The sequence below is a fragment of the Neovison vison genome, chromosome 12 (assembly GCF_020171115.1).
Source record: "Neovison vison isolate M4711 chromosome 12, ASM_NN_V1, whole genome shotgun sequence".
Taxonomy (NCBI): Eukaryota; Metazoa; Chordata; class Mammalia; order Carnivora; family Mustelidae; genus Neogale; species Neogale vison.
In genome coordinates, this window is record NC_058102.1 from 101,858,284 (window position 1) to 101,871,445 (window position 13,162).

The window sequence follows — 13,162 nt, forward strand, 5'->3', positions numbered from 1 at the left end:
TGTAGGAGTGCCCCTCTGACGCCCGAGGCCCCCACACTGGAGAATCTTGGGAAGATATGTCTTCCCCTCCCCGCCTAAGGCCCCCACTGTTATGCTGAACCCTGGCCTTCCCACAGCCCACTGAGGAGGGCTCTCTGGGGGTGGTGTCTAGCCCTGTCCCACTCTCCCAGACCCTTTCCCCCTCCCCCCAGGCCAAACCCTCTGCTAGATGACAATGAACTCATCTGATTAAACTCCACTAATGGTATTACTGGCACAGATGTGTTCTTGTAGCTATCCTTCCCAGCTAACCAAGGTCTATCTTAAAGAAACTCTTTTCTAAAAAAGATTTTTTATTTGACAAACAGAGATCACAAGTAGAGAGGCAGGCAGAGAGAGAGGAAGGGAAGCAGGCTCCCTGCTGAGCAGAGAGCCCAAAGCAGGTCTTGATCCCAGGACCCCAGGATCATGACCTGAGCCGAAGGCAGAGGTCACTGAGCCACCCAGGCGCCCCAACCAAGGTGTATCTTAATGGGATTTTTGAGAAACACCACTTCAGCCCAGTGCGTCCATCTTCTGTACGAGATTAGACAAGATGCTCTCTAATGTCCCTATGACTCTGATAGAATATGGCTCATGAGTGGTACGAAGGGGATGGAATTTCAGATACTGAGCACAGGTGAGGATCAGCAAGGCCTTATAATAACTTCGGATCCCACTACTAAGCACAGCTGCTTACCTGTTACCTCTATTTAGGGGAGCCCCCATGACAAGAAGGATCACTCCCACCAGGTTGTATCTCCGGCTCCCTTTAGGGTGAGAAAGTTGTAGCCCCAGGGGGAGATGAAGGCAAGGATTGAGGGAAAAATAGGAACTTGCCTGCCCCTGTGAGACTTCCCTCCTGGCCACTCAGAGACTCTAGAGCCCAGCTCCTCGTGTCTCTGCCTGATGATGATGGCCCTCCCCAGCTTGCTCCCTGCAGAGTACACCCCAGCAAAATAGACACCTTGTGTGTGTGTGTGTGGCCGGGGGTGGCGGGGAGTGCCATGGGAAGGAGGCAGCGGAAAAGTGGAGGGCAAAGCCAGAAGCTCGGGAAAAGTGCCGCCCAAGTTCAGGACAAGGTCAAAGAGGTCAAAAGGCTCAGACTTTCTGTTGGGGGGGGCAGGACCCAACCAGGCCCCAGAGCCAAGGGTAAGATGCGCAGGGACAACTCAGGGCACAGGGCTGTGGCAGCGGGCTGATCTGGTCCCAGCGACTTCTCTGGATGGTGACTTTATTTCCCGTTTTTCCAGCTCTTGAAAGCAGGGTGGAGGGAGATGTGCGGGTGGTGCGGTGACATCCACAGACATGGGATACCAGCTCCTGAGCTGTAGGCCACCTTTGCTTTCTGCTTTGGCCCAGAAAAAATGGGAGAGGTGAGGTCAGAATATCCAGAGGGAGAAGACGTGGCCGAGGAGGATACTGGATGGTGCAGGAAGTGACAGGCTGAGGTGGGACCAGGTGGGGAAAGGCCGGAGCAGGAATTTTGGCTGGAGACAGCAGAGCAGGCCTGGAACAGGAAGAGGGGCCATGGAGAGAGAGCACAACAGCCCTGGGGAGCCTGTGCCAGAGGTTTCTCTCCTTGGGAAGACTGTGGCCAGCCCCCATCCCCGGGGGAAGGAAAAGGCCATCCACTCACCTTGGTGTCATTGTACTATCTCCACGCCACAGGCCCCTCAAATGAGTGGGGTTCATCTGTGTCCTCAGAACAGCTCTAGGACAGAGCTGTTCACAAAGCCTTCAAACTTTGGTAAGCTTCTGCTGGAGGCTTCAGCCTGGTTGGGATCTGTTTGGGGAGTCTGAACATACTCATATAACAGACGTATAATTTAGGGGCGCCTGGGTGGCTCAGTCAAGTGTCTGCCTTTGGCTTAAGTCATGATCTCAGGGTCCTGGAACCAAGCCCCACATGGGGCTCCCTGCTCAGCGGGGAGCCTGCTTTTCCCTCCCCTTCAGCCCCTCTGCCTGCTCATGCATGTGCGCTCATGCTCTTGCTCTCACAAATAAATCTTTTTTTTAAAAAAAGTATAATTTAGAATTAAGCCTGTCTGTGGATAAAGGGGACATCCTGCCAGTATTGCCAGCTCACAGCTGCGGAGGTGGGCTTAGCTAATGGGGGGTGGGTAGAGCGCACAGGGACTCTCAGCTGTGGCCTCTGGAATCTAAAATGAGGTTTGGGGGGCATCTGGGTGGCTCAGTGGGTTGAGCCTCTGCCTTCTGCTCAGGTCATGATCCCAGGGTCCTGGGATCCAGTCCTGCATTGGGCTCTCTGCTTAGTGGGGAGCCTGCTTCCCCCTCTCTCTCTGTCTGCCTATTGCCTACTTATGATCTCTCTCTCTCTCTCTCTCTCTCAAATAAAAATCTTTACTAAAAAAAAAATAAAATGAGGTTTGGGGCTATTCTAGAATGCATCTTCCTGGGCAAGGATGATGAGATCTGAGGTTCCTTTTCAAACTCCTAGAGGGCGTGAATGACTAAAGAGAGGAGACAGAGCAAGGCATTTGGCGGGTGTGCAGGAGGGGCGGGGGGCGGGGGGTGCACATGGAGAGTGTGGTGAACAGGAGGGAGCTGGACAGAGAAGAGTTCTTTCTTTCCCCACCCTGCCTCCACCGTTGTCCGGAATCACCTATTTCCTTCTCTTCAGCCCCATGGCTGGTCAGCCGCCAGAAGGGTGGATAGCACAGGCAGGTTGTGTGGAGGAGAGGGAGGGATGACCATGACCTAGCCTCCTGCACATTTTTACTCAATTCTCACTTCCTGCCTGGCAGAAAATAGCTCTGCCCCTCTGGCTTATCTCAGCAAAGAGCAGCGCCCAGCCCAGCTCAGAGGGCAGTGGGACAGGTTCAAGAGGCCTGAGGCCATCAGGAACCTGGCCCTCTGATGTGCACCCAGGAAGCTGAAAGAGACCTGAAAGAGACCAGGGGAGGAGGAAGGCGGCTGTCCTGGCTCTGGTGTGTGAGTGGTGTGGAGGGTGGGTGGTGTGCCCTGGGCAGTCCCCAGGGTGTTTCCTCAGCCCTTCAGTGTCTTGGCGAGGGGATCTGTTATGGGGATGGCCCTGAGGCTGCCTGATGCGCTCTGTCTCTCTGGGTAAGAATACTGTCCCTAAGGCAAGGGCTGTGTCCGCTCTTCTTGCTCTGGCCTAGTTGTCCGTGCCTCTGTGCATGCACCTACTTGTGTGTTAGCGGGTGAGTGCACATACCGGGGATCTTGTGTGCATGTCTATGTGACCTCGCACGCACATCTGCATGTGGTGCTGCGCTCGTAACCACATCTGTGCGCCTGGAGGTTATTAAGATGATGTGGGCCTCCAGGTCCCTCCTCCTCGCTGGGGACACAAAGCCCCAGTGTTTGATCCTTTCTGGGACAGTTGCTGTTTCTTTGGTTCCTCCCATCTCTTCTACAACCTGACCTCTTTCTCAAGGCAGGATTGGGGTGAGATCCTGGGCTGCCCCCCGCTCCCCCAGCTAGAGCCCTCCTTCCACTTCCTGTTTGCCTCCTTTTTGGCAGTTTTCCCCATCTTTGCCATCTGGCCTGGCACCGTGCCCACGCAGCTCCACTGACAGGAGCCCCAGGGAAGCAGGCAGATGGGGTGGGGACAGGGCAGGGCCCTGGCAGTCCTTGATGCCCAGCTCAGGCCCTTGTGTATCTATCAGAAAGCAATGACTTTTCCACAAAAAGGACTTCTCCACTTTGGAGTCTAGTAACAAAAGCATCGCCATCTGCTTTACAAAAGGCCTTTCCCTTTAACTAGAAGCTCATCTAATACTTTTTGGTCTCTTGAACATTGTAACTTTGTTGTCAGAAATACTTGGGATTCTTGGTAAACAATTATTCATTCACTCATTCATTGTCTAGTGTGTGTAAGAAGCTATTGATTCTCCAGGTAATGGTTAAGAATGATCAAGTGTGACTGTAGTGACAGTGTAAATTGTTTTTGAAAATATAATGCAGGCTGTTTCCAAACAGGCCTTTTAGGAGGCGGAGTATTCTACTAGATGAGTTATATACTTGGGCAATATAGGAGTGAGATAAGAAGCGACTGGCGGACCGACACAAGAGAGATTATAGCAAGATTACAGGGTGTGTGAACATGGCAGGGAGGGGACAGATTTCCTTCCAGGTAGTCAGTGAATGTCACATGGGTCTTCTAAGCACAGAGACTGAAGTGTGAGTCCCAAGTGTGAGCTTGGGAGGAAAGCCATGGATGAGGGGGTCCCAACCCATGACCTTACCACCTAGCCGGGCATAATGGAAGCAAATAAACACACAGGAAACAATCTGAGAAGTTCAAAGCTGTGAACCACTAATGTGCTTAAGTAGGTAAGCAGACATGGTAAGGAGGGGCACTCGTGTGTGTGTGTGTGTGTGTGTGTGTGTGACAGCAAGAGGAGTCTGTGTTACCAATGAGAAATGGTGGGCTGTTAAAAAGTGTCTATTTCGGGGTGCCTGGGTGGCTCAGTGGGTTAGGGCCTCTGCCTTCGGCTCGGGTCGAGGTCCCAGGGTCCTGGGGTCTAGCCCCGCGTAGGGCTCTCTGCTCAGCGGGGAGCCTGCTTCCTCCTCTCTCTCTCTGCCTGACTCTCTGCCTACTTGTGATCTCTCTCTGTCAAATGATGGATAAATCTTTAAAAAAAAAAAAGTGTCTATTTCAACTGGGCAAATAAAGATGTAACTTTATCTGTGGGCTGAGATTTCTCACAGGCAGCTGTAAGGGACCAGGTGCTCTGGGCCGCATGCACCCTCATATCCCACCATCCACTCTTGCTGCAAACAGCCCTGGGGCAGCTGGGAGCTGGGTGTGAATTCTGAGTGTGAATGCTGATGGGACTCTAGAACTTCTGTTTCCTGTAAAAACGAGGCTGAACACCTATCTCAAAGGCCTTCTGGAAGGTTAAAGACCACGCATGTAAAAATAGCCTGGGACGGGATGAATGGCCAGCAAATCATCACAAATATTTTTCCCTCAACATTTATGGACATAGTGTTGGGGAGACCAAGATGACTCAGTCACGGTCCACAGACCCTCCCTCTAGGAGCTCACAGTCTAAGGGGAGGGGCAGGCTAAGCACAGCTAATTACAAGACAGGTGGGACACTCCTGGTGAACAGTGTACAAAGGGGAATGACATCTGCCTTGCCGGGAGGGAGGGAGGGAGGCAGGTGAGGCTTCACAGAGTCCTAAGAAGTGATTGCCTTTGTCGGGGCACCTGGGTGGCTCAGTGGGTTAAGCCTCTGCCTTCGGCTCAGGTCATAATCTCAGGGTCCTGGGATCGAGCCCCACATCGGGCTCTCTGCTCAGCAGAGAGCCTGCTTCCCATTCTCTCTCTGCCTGCCTCTCTGCCTACGTGATCTCTCTCTGTCAAATAAATAAATAAATAAAATCTTTAAAAAAAAAAAAAAAAAAGAAATGATTGCCTTTGTCTGTTGGAGAGGGGGAGGCAGAGCATTCTAAGCGGAAGAGCCCACACTGGGGCATCTGGGTGGCTCAGTCAGTTAAGCGGCTGCCTTCAGCTCAGGTCATGATCCCAGGGTCCTGGGATCGAGTCCCTCATAGGACACTCTGCTCAGTGGGAAAGCCTGTTCCCTCCTCTCCCTCTGCATGCCACTGTGCCTACTTGTGCTCTCTGTAACTCTGTCAAATAAATCAATAAAATCTTAAGGAAAAAAAAAAGCCTGCACTGCACGTGCAAGAGCAGAGTCCTGAAAACATTAAGACCTGTGCAAAACTGTTTTTAGTGTGGCACGGCTGGAGCAAAGAAGCTTGGGAGGTGGGGCATGTGTCAGGGAAAGAGTCTGGTTTTATTCGCTTTTCAGCGGGTTTCAGCCCCATTTAAAATGATTTTCGTTGGTGAAATTGGTATTTTGCAGAAGTGTTTATTTCCTCTAACTGTTCTCCTAAACCTCTTACAAGGCTTAAACTGCTGGTAGTCATGGTTTGAGGGAGAACAAATGAACAACAGCAACAAAAACCCACAGGAAGACTTTAGAGTCAGGTTTACAGCTTGGTAAGATTTTAAGCAGTTCCTGGGCACCTGGTGGGCTGTCGGTGAGGCGTGCAACTCTGGATCTCGGAGTTATATGAGTTCAAGCTCCACGTTCAGTGTAGCCACTACTTAAAAATAAAATCTTGGGGTGCCTGGGTGGCTCAGTGGGTTAAGCCGCTGCCTTCGGCTCAGGTCATGATCTCAGGGTCCTGGGATCGAGTCCCACATCGGGCTCTCTGCTCAGCAGGGAGCCTGCTTCCCTCTCTCTCTGCCTGCCTCTCCATCTACTTGTGATTTCTCTCTGTCAAATAAATAAATAAAATCTTTAAAAAAAAAAAGATTACAATTCTGATACATACTAAAACATGGATGGACCTTGACAATTTTATGTTAAGTGAAAGAAGCCAGACACAAAAGGACAGATATTATATGGTTCCACTCAGATGAGGTGTCTGGGATAGGCAAATTCAACTTGCACAGCTCAACACCAAAAAAATACAAGTAATCTAATTTAAAAAATGGGCAGAGGACCTGAATAGACATTTCTCCAAAGAAGACATACAGATAGCCAGCAGACAAAGATGCTCAACATCACTCATCATCAGGGAAACACAAATCAAAACCAGGATGATAGGGGCACCTGGGTGGCTCAGTCTGTTGAGTCTCTGACTCTTGATTTCGGCTCAGGTCATGATCTCAGGGTTGTGGTATGGAGCCCCGTGTTGGGATCCACGCTGGGTGTGGAGTTTGCTTAATGTTCTTTCTCTCCCTCTCACTTTGCCCCTCTCCCCCTCTAAAAGAAAGATAAATAACAAGGACTGGTGAGAACATGGAGAAAAGGGAAGCCTTGTGGACCATTGGTGGGAATGTAAATTGGTGCTGCCACTATGGGAAACAGTATGGAGTTTCCTCAAGTAATTAAAAATAAAATTACCATATGATCCAGTAATTGCACTACTGGGTATTTACCCAAAGAAAATAAAAACACTAATTCAAATAGAATAGGCAAATTCCTGGAGACAAAAAGTAGAATAGAGTTTTCCAGGAGCTGGAGGGAGTGCAGGGAAGGAATGGGCAGTTAGTGTTTGGCACGTATAGAGTTGTTTGGGATGATGAAAAAGTTCTGGAAATAGTAGTGATGGTCACAACATTGTGAGTGTACTTAATGTCACTGAATTATACTTAAAGATGGTTAAAACAGTAAATTTTAAGTTGTGTATATTTTACCCATTCCCCCCCCACACCACACACAAAAGATGGAATTTGGGGGTTAAGATGGAAGAGTAGCTTCTGTGGCATTAGGGCATTAAGGAGGGTGGAATTCTGAGACCGTGTCCTATCTGCTGGCTCATCTACCTCCTGGCCATATCTTTTGTCCGCCAGGGTTTGCCTGAGCACTGTGGCTGCCGTGGGCTGCTCTCTCCAGTGGCCTTGGCAGTGCCCTTGGTAACTCCTTGCCTCATTGCCACACTCTCTGGACTTAGGGTCCCCTCTGAGCCCTCTCTTAAAAAACCCCTTCTCCCTCTAATCCCAGCCAGGAAGCTCCCTAGTCAGATCCTCCAGGGAAGCACCTGGAAAAGTTCAGCCCACTGAAGTTCACTCCACACCAGGAGTGTGCTGGTGTCTGATCAGCCCATAAGAGCCCATTATGTTATTGTCCCCACTTTACAGACGAAGAAACTGAGAGAGCGGTCAAACAATCCAGTCGAACCCGGGTTGTTCTGACCACAAATCCAGCCCACACAAGAGCAGTCATGGATGTGATGAATGGGGCCTGGATTTTGTACTGTCCTGGGGAATTTGAACTTTATTCTTTAGATAATGGGGAGCCAGCAGACCTGGGGAGTTCCAGGGGCGGTACTCCATCATATTTCTTACTATCTGACATAGGACCTCTTTACTTGCACTTTATTATCTCTCCCCCTTCGGTGGAAGTAAAGGAGCTGGGGGCAAGGCCTTTGTTTTGTTCAGGGCTGTGAACATGCCTGGAACCTTCTAAAGCTCAGTAAACATCTGTAAGAGAAAAGAAGAGAAGGAGAGAGATTATTAGTAGAACCTGTGTACTTAACACATATCTCGTTTAATCTAATAACCTCATGAAGTGGGAGATGCCCACCACCACCACCTTTTTCTCCAGGTAAGGAAAACGAGGCTCAGAGAGATTGAGTCAATTTTCGGAGGGCCTAGATAGGCAAGTTGGCAGAACCAGGATTTAAACCCAGGCAGTCTGACCCCAGAGCCTGGGCTTTTAACACTGTGCTATATAGCCTTACTGTGGAAAGCTATTGTGGTCTGACAGAAAGTTGGGGAAAGATCTGAGGCTGAGAAAAGACTCAAGAGGCCAGCCAGGTTAGCTAGATAAACATTTGGGACTCCTACGCTGTCCTTGCATAATCTTGACTTTGGCTTGCCTTCCTATTCCAGGTCTCCACTGCTGATGAAGCAGTGACCCAAAGTGTCCAACCCCCCGACAGCCATCTGCCTCGCAGCCATAGCCCACATTCCCATGTCCTGCCTGCCCCAGGACGGTCCCTGCGCAGCCTCCAGGCCCCACTCTGGGGATGAACACGAGGCCAGGACCCTAGCGTGCCCAATGATGTCCCCAGCCTAGCTCCTCTCACACTGTGGTACCATGCAGCACAACTCCGCCAACAACTCCAGCCTCGCTTCCCAGTGCCCTGACTACCGGAACACCCACTATCTGCACATGGTGGTCTACAGCCTGGTGCTGGCCGCAGGGCTTCCCCTCAACGCGCTGGCCCTCTGGGTCTTCCTGCGCGTGCTACGCATGCGCTCCGTGGTGAGCGTATACATGTGCAACCTGGCAGCCAGCGACCTGCTCTTCACCCTCTCGCTGCCCCTGCGCATCTCCTACTACGCCCTGCACTACTGGCCCTTCTCTAACCTCCTGTGCCAGACGGCGGGCGCCATCTTCCAGACGAACATGTACGGCAGCTGCATCTTCTTGACTCTCATCAACGTGGACCGCTACGTGGCCATCGTGCACCCGCTGCGGCTGCGGCACCTGCGGCGGCCCCGCGTGGCGCGGCTGCTGTGCCTGGGCGTGTGGGCGCTCATCGCCGTGTTTGCCGTGCCCGCCGGCCTGGTGCACCGGCCCTCGCCCTGCAGCTACAACGGCGGCCAGGTGCACCTGTGCTTCGAGAGCTTCGGCGACATGTGGCAGAACAGGCTACTGTGGCTCCTGCTGCTGGCCGAGGCGCTGGGCTTCCTGCTGCCCCTGGCGGCCATGCTCTACTCGTCTGGCCGGGTCTTCTGCACTCTGGCGCGGCCGGACAGCACGCGGAGCCGGCGGGGGCAGAAGACCGTGCGCCTCCTGCTGGCCAACCTCGTCATCTTCCTGCTGTGCTTCGTGCCCTACAACGCCACGCTGGCGGTCTACGGGCTGCTGCGGGGCAACGTGGTGGCGGCCGGCAGCGAGGTGCGCGACCGGGTGCGCCAGGCGCTCATGGTCATGGTGCTGTTGGCCGGCTCCAACTGCGTACTGGACCCACTCGTGTACTACTTCAGCGCCGAGGGTTTCCGTAACACCCTGCGCGGCCTGGGCACTCCGCTCCGCGCCAGGACCTTGGCCACCAACGGGGCTCAGGGAGTGCACGCCGAACGGGCCACCGAGGCCACCCTCATCACCGGTCCGGCTACCGCCAACCAAAAGCTCCTCCAGCCTTCCAGCTTCGGGACGCCCTTGACCCGGCGCCGCCAGGACTCGGTCCTGTGAATGCACTGCGTACGGTTGCGCAGTCACCCCCACCTCCCAGGCCCCCGCTCCGCTCACACGCGCACGCTCGCAGGGTATTGTACATGAGGGAAGTGGATCGGGCACTTGGACTTCTGGGCGGCAACTCCTGCCCCTAAATGCACAAGAGAACAAAGTGTGGCCAGCCTGGGGCACAGGGAAGGAAGAATAGTGCTGGTGGAAATGCCTTCTTTGCTTTGGTGGTGATGGTGAGCGCGGGGCGGATCCCTGGCCCTGTGAAGAGGGAGTGACGCTGTGAGCTCCCTCATTGCATAGGCAGACGACTGGATGACATGCCCTTGGTGTGTGGGCATGAAACACTATGGAAGGCTGGTAGATGGAGCAGAAAATGAGTGTCCTGGATTTAGACCAACCACAGCAGTCTCAGTGCCTCCGATGCTACCCACTCTCATTTCCACTTGGCCTTGCCCTGCCCAGCGTGGAGGCATGAGACACTGACAGAATCTGTTTCATTCTTGGTTAGTAACTTGTAACAATTTAGACCTGACACCCAGCATGGGGTGGTTGGGGGCAGGACAAAACTGTGAGTTAGAGGATGTTTTCCCCCCAGATGCTGGTCTCTGTAGGCCTTTCTAGGTGTCCTTTCTCCTTCCACCCCGCCCCACTTTCCAGACCTCCTCCATTCTAGGTCCTAAATTCTCTCTCTCTGCCTCTGGCCCTTCATCTAGAATAAGGGAGAAAATTTTTTGTACGAAATTAACAGTTCTCCCCAACTTTGCTCTCAGACCCTTTTACAACTCTTAACAATGGAGGACTCCAAAAAGTCTTTGCTTATACCTTACCTTTTGATATTTAACCTTATTAGAAATTAAAACTCGTTAATTCCTAACAATGTAACACACAAGCACACATTCCATTAACTTTGAGAGCAATAATGTCATCACACTTCACAAAGCCTCTGGAAAACTCCACGGTATACCTGTGAACAAGGAGATTGCAAAGGACAAACAACATTGGTGGGAGTAATATTCCGAAAATAACTTTGACCTTGTGGACATCTAAGAATCAGTATTAGAGTTCATGTGTAACGTCTTCCCAGGGCATATGTATACATTGTTTTTTATTACTGCGGGGACAGGGAAATGCTCCACAAATCAACTGCTAATTCTAGTCCCAAAGGCTTGAGGGTTTGCAGGGGTAGATTGGAGCTGCACACCCAGTGCAACATTACTTTGGCTTCCTGGTGCGGGTGGAGCAGCTCTGAGGTGGGGGTGAACTAGTGACACAGACACTGGGGGAGGGGTGGGGCTTCTCTTTCCCCAGGAAAGGGAAAAGGGAACTGTTGCCACAGCCAGGAAAGAAGTTTCCAGGGACATAAGAGTGCAAGGGAGGACAGGAATAAGGTGTCTGTTCTTAGCAAGCTGGGGGCAAGGAAATGGAAGACTGATGAATGGACCACCTACTCTTTCCTTCTTCCCTCTTTACTTGGAGTAGGGCTGGGAGGGGTTGCGGAGTTGAGACTGCATAAGTGAGGAAGTTGCAGCCATGCGTGTGTCCTGTATGCATTTCTGTCGCTAGGTCTCTCAATGGCGTGTGTGTGTGTGTGTGTGTGTGTGTCAGGGTTTTCCTGTGTGTGTCTCTGCGTGTTTTAGTTTGGAGTAAGCCTTTTGTGTGTCTTCAAGGGATTGCTCCAGATGGTGATTTACAGGGGTAAAATGACCCCTGGTGGCCAAATCGGAGAACTGACCCAGATTCCTCCTTGATCACTTTCAAGTAGAACCTTCCACCATCTCTTGGGAAGATGGAGCCCTGGGCTAGGCCCTCCAGTAGCTCTTGAAGAGGCCCAATGGTTAGCACCTGCTCCATCTTCCCTCATCCTTAGGGTTCAAGACCCATGTCGTGGGAGCATAAAATGTGGTAGTCCAAAGTCTCAGAACTTTGCCCTATCCAAACTAAACTGAATTGAAGACAGTTTTTTTAAAAAATTGCTTGAGTATTTTTATATTCTGATATGTGAATGAGTTCCAAAACTCACAGAGAAAGTATCTTCTCACATACTACATAATTATTTATTTTTATAATTTTTATAGTTTTCTGTGTCTCTCCTCCCCCTTCCCCCCAGGTAGAACCTAAGGTCCCTGGGGGCAGGGATTTTTGTTTGCTTGATTCTCTGATGTATCTTCAGCATCTAGAACAGCTCCTGGCACAAAAGAAGTGCTTAATAAATATTTGTTGAATGATGAACTGTTGAATTTTGGTGTGGAGTAGTGTACTGTCTCATGGGGGACCACAGAACAAGTTAACAATTACCATTCCAGACAGAAGATGCAAGAATGCAGAGTAAGGTGTTGGCAGTCAATTCCGTGGGCAGTGGGAAGCCCCTAAAGGTTCCTGAGGGAGGTTTTGCTCACTCTGACAGACGGTGTGGGGTAAACTGTAGGGAAGTGGGGAGAGGAGTCTAAGGGGGAAAGGAAGACTGGTCAGGCTGCTGTTAAAATTGTCAAGGAGAGGTGTGACCATGGTGTGTGGAGGTGGATGGAAATGGGTTACCTCCAGTGTGAAATCTCTGGGGTTTAAGCTCTGGTGGACTGTTTCCCTGCAATCAGTGCATCCAAAGAGTTTCCATCACAAGAACAAAGAGGCAGGAATAGATTCAGGAGATGGGGCAGGCAGAGCGGGAATGAACAGAAGAACCTGACAAGCCATAGGCTAGGAAAGTTTAAGAGCATCTGGAGCCAGCCACTGCCGTTTTCATAGCATTCTCCAACACCGAGTGCACAGTAGGACAGGTGTAAGATGTGGGGGTGATCCAGAGCCCTCACCCCGTGTCCTGCGGTGACCCCATTTATAGTTTAGGGAAATCCAAATGAGGAAAATGAGAACATCCCAGATGGAGGGAGAAGAGCGTGAACAAGTTTTGGAAATAACTCCCTATGCCAGGATCTCCATGTGGTGCTTATCACTATTGATTATATATTATTTAGTGATTGGTTATCATAAGCCTCTGAGTTAAGGACAATTATTATCCCTATTTTACAAATGAAGCACCCTAGGGAAGCTGCGATCTGAAGGTCACACAACCGGGAAGAGGCACGAGGCACGAGGCACGGTAGCTATTTGGCTCCCTAACTCCTACTCTTTGCAGTACTTTCCACCGTCTCTCCCCTTCCTGGGGCTTCCCACCTTCTCATCCTGGCTCTGTCCCATCCATCCTCCCTGGCTTCCCGTCTCCTCCTCACCCAGGCCGCCTCTCCCAACTACTTCTCTCACCCTCTCTGCTCCACTACTTCCTCCATACTCCTAACCCTCTCACCCTCCAACACACCTGCCCCTTTCCCCTCCACGGGCCCCAGGTTCCTGCGCAGAGCACCTCGCAGCTCACTCACGGTTCCAGTTGTGTTGAGCCCCGAAACACACCCCATCGAAGCCTTAGAATGGAGTAGCTAGGT

General features: G+C 51.4%; 1 protein-coding gene across 1 annotated transcript; it reads left to right on the top strand.

Moving 5' to 3' along the window:
* Positions 1–8,542: 8,542 nt before the first annotated feature.
* On the top strand, positions 8,543–11,965 carry LPAR5 (lysophosphatidic acid receptor 5). Its single transcript, XM_044228112.1, has one exon. The coding sequence runs from the start codon at positions 8,631–8,633 to the stop codon at positions 9,732–9,734; it is 1,104 nt and encodes a 367-aa protein (XP_044084047.1). The 5' UTR covers positions 8,543–8,630; the 3' UTR covers positions 9,735–11,965.
* The last annotated feature ends 1,197 nt before the right edge of the window (positions 11,966–13,162 follow it).

Coding starts and splice junctions, on each gene's coding strand:
- LPAR5 (XM_044228112.1), top strand. CDS start 8,631: ATGCAGCACAACTCCGCCAACAACTCCAGCCTCGCTTCCCAGTGCCCT.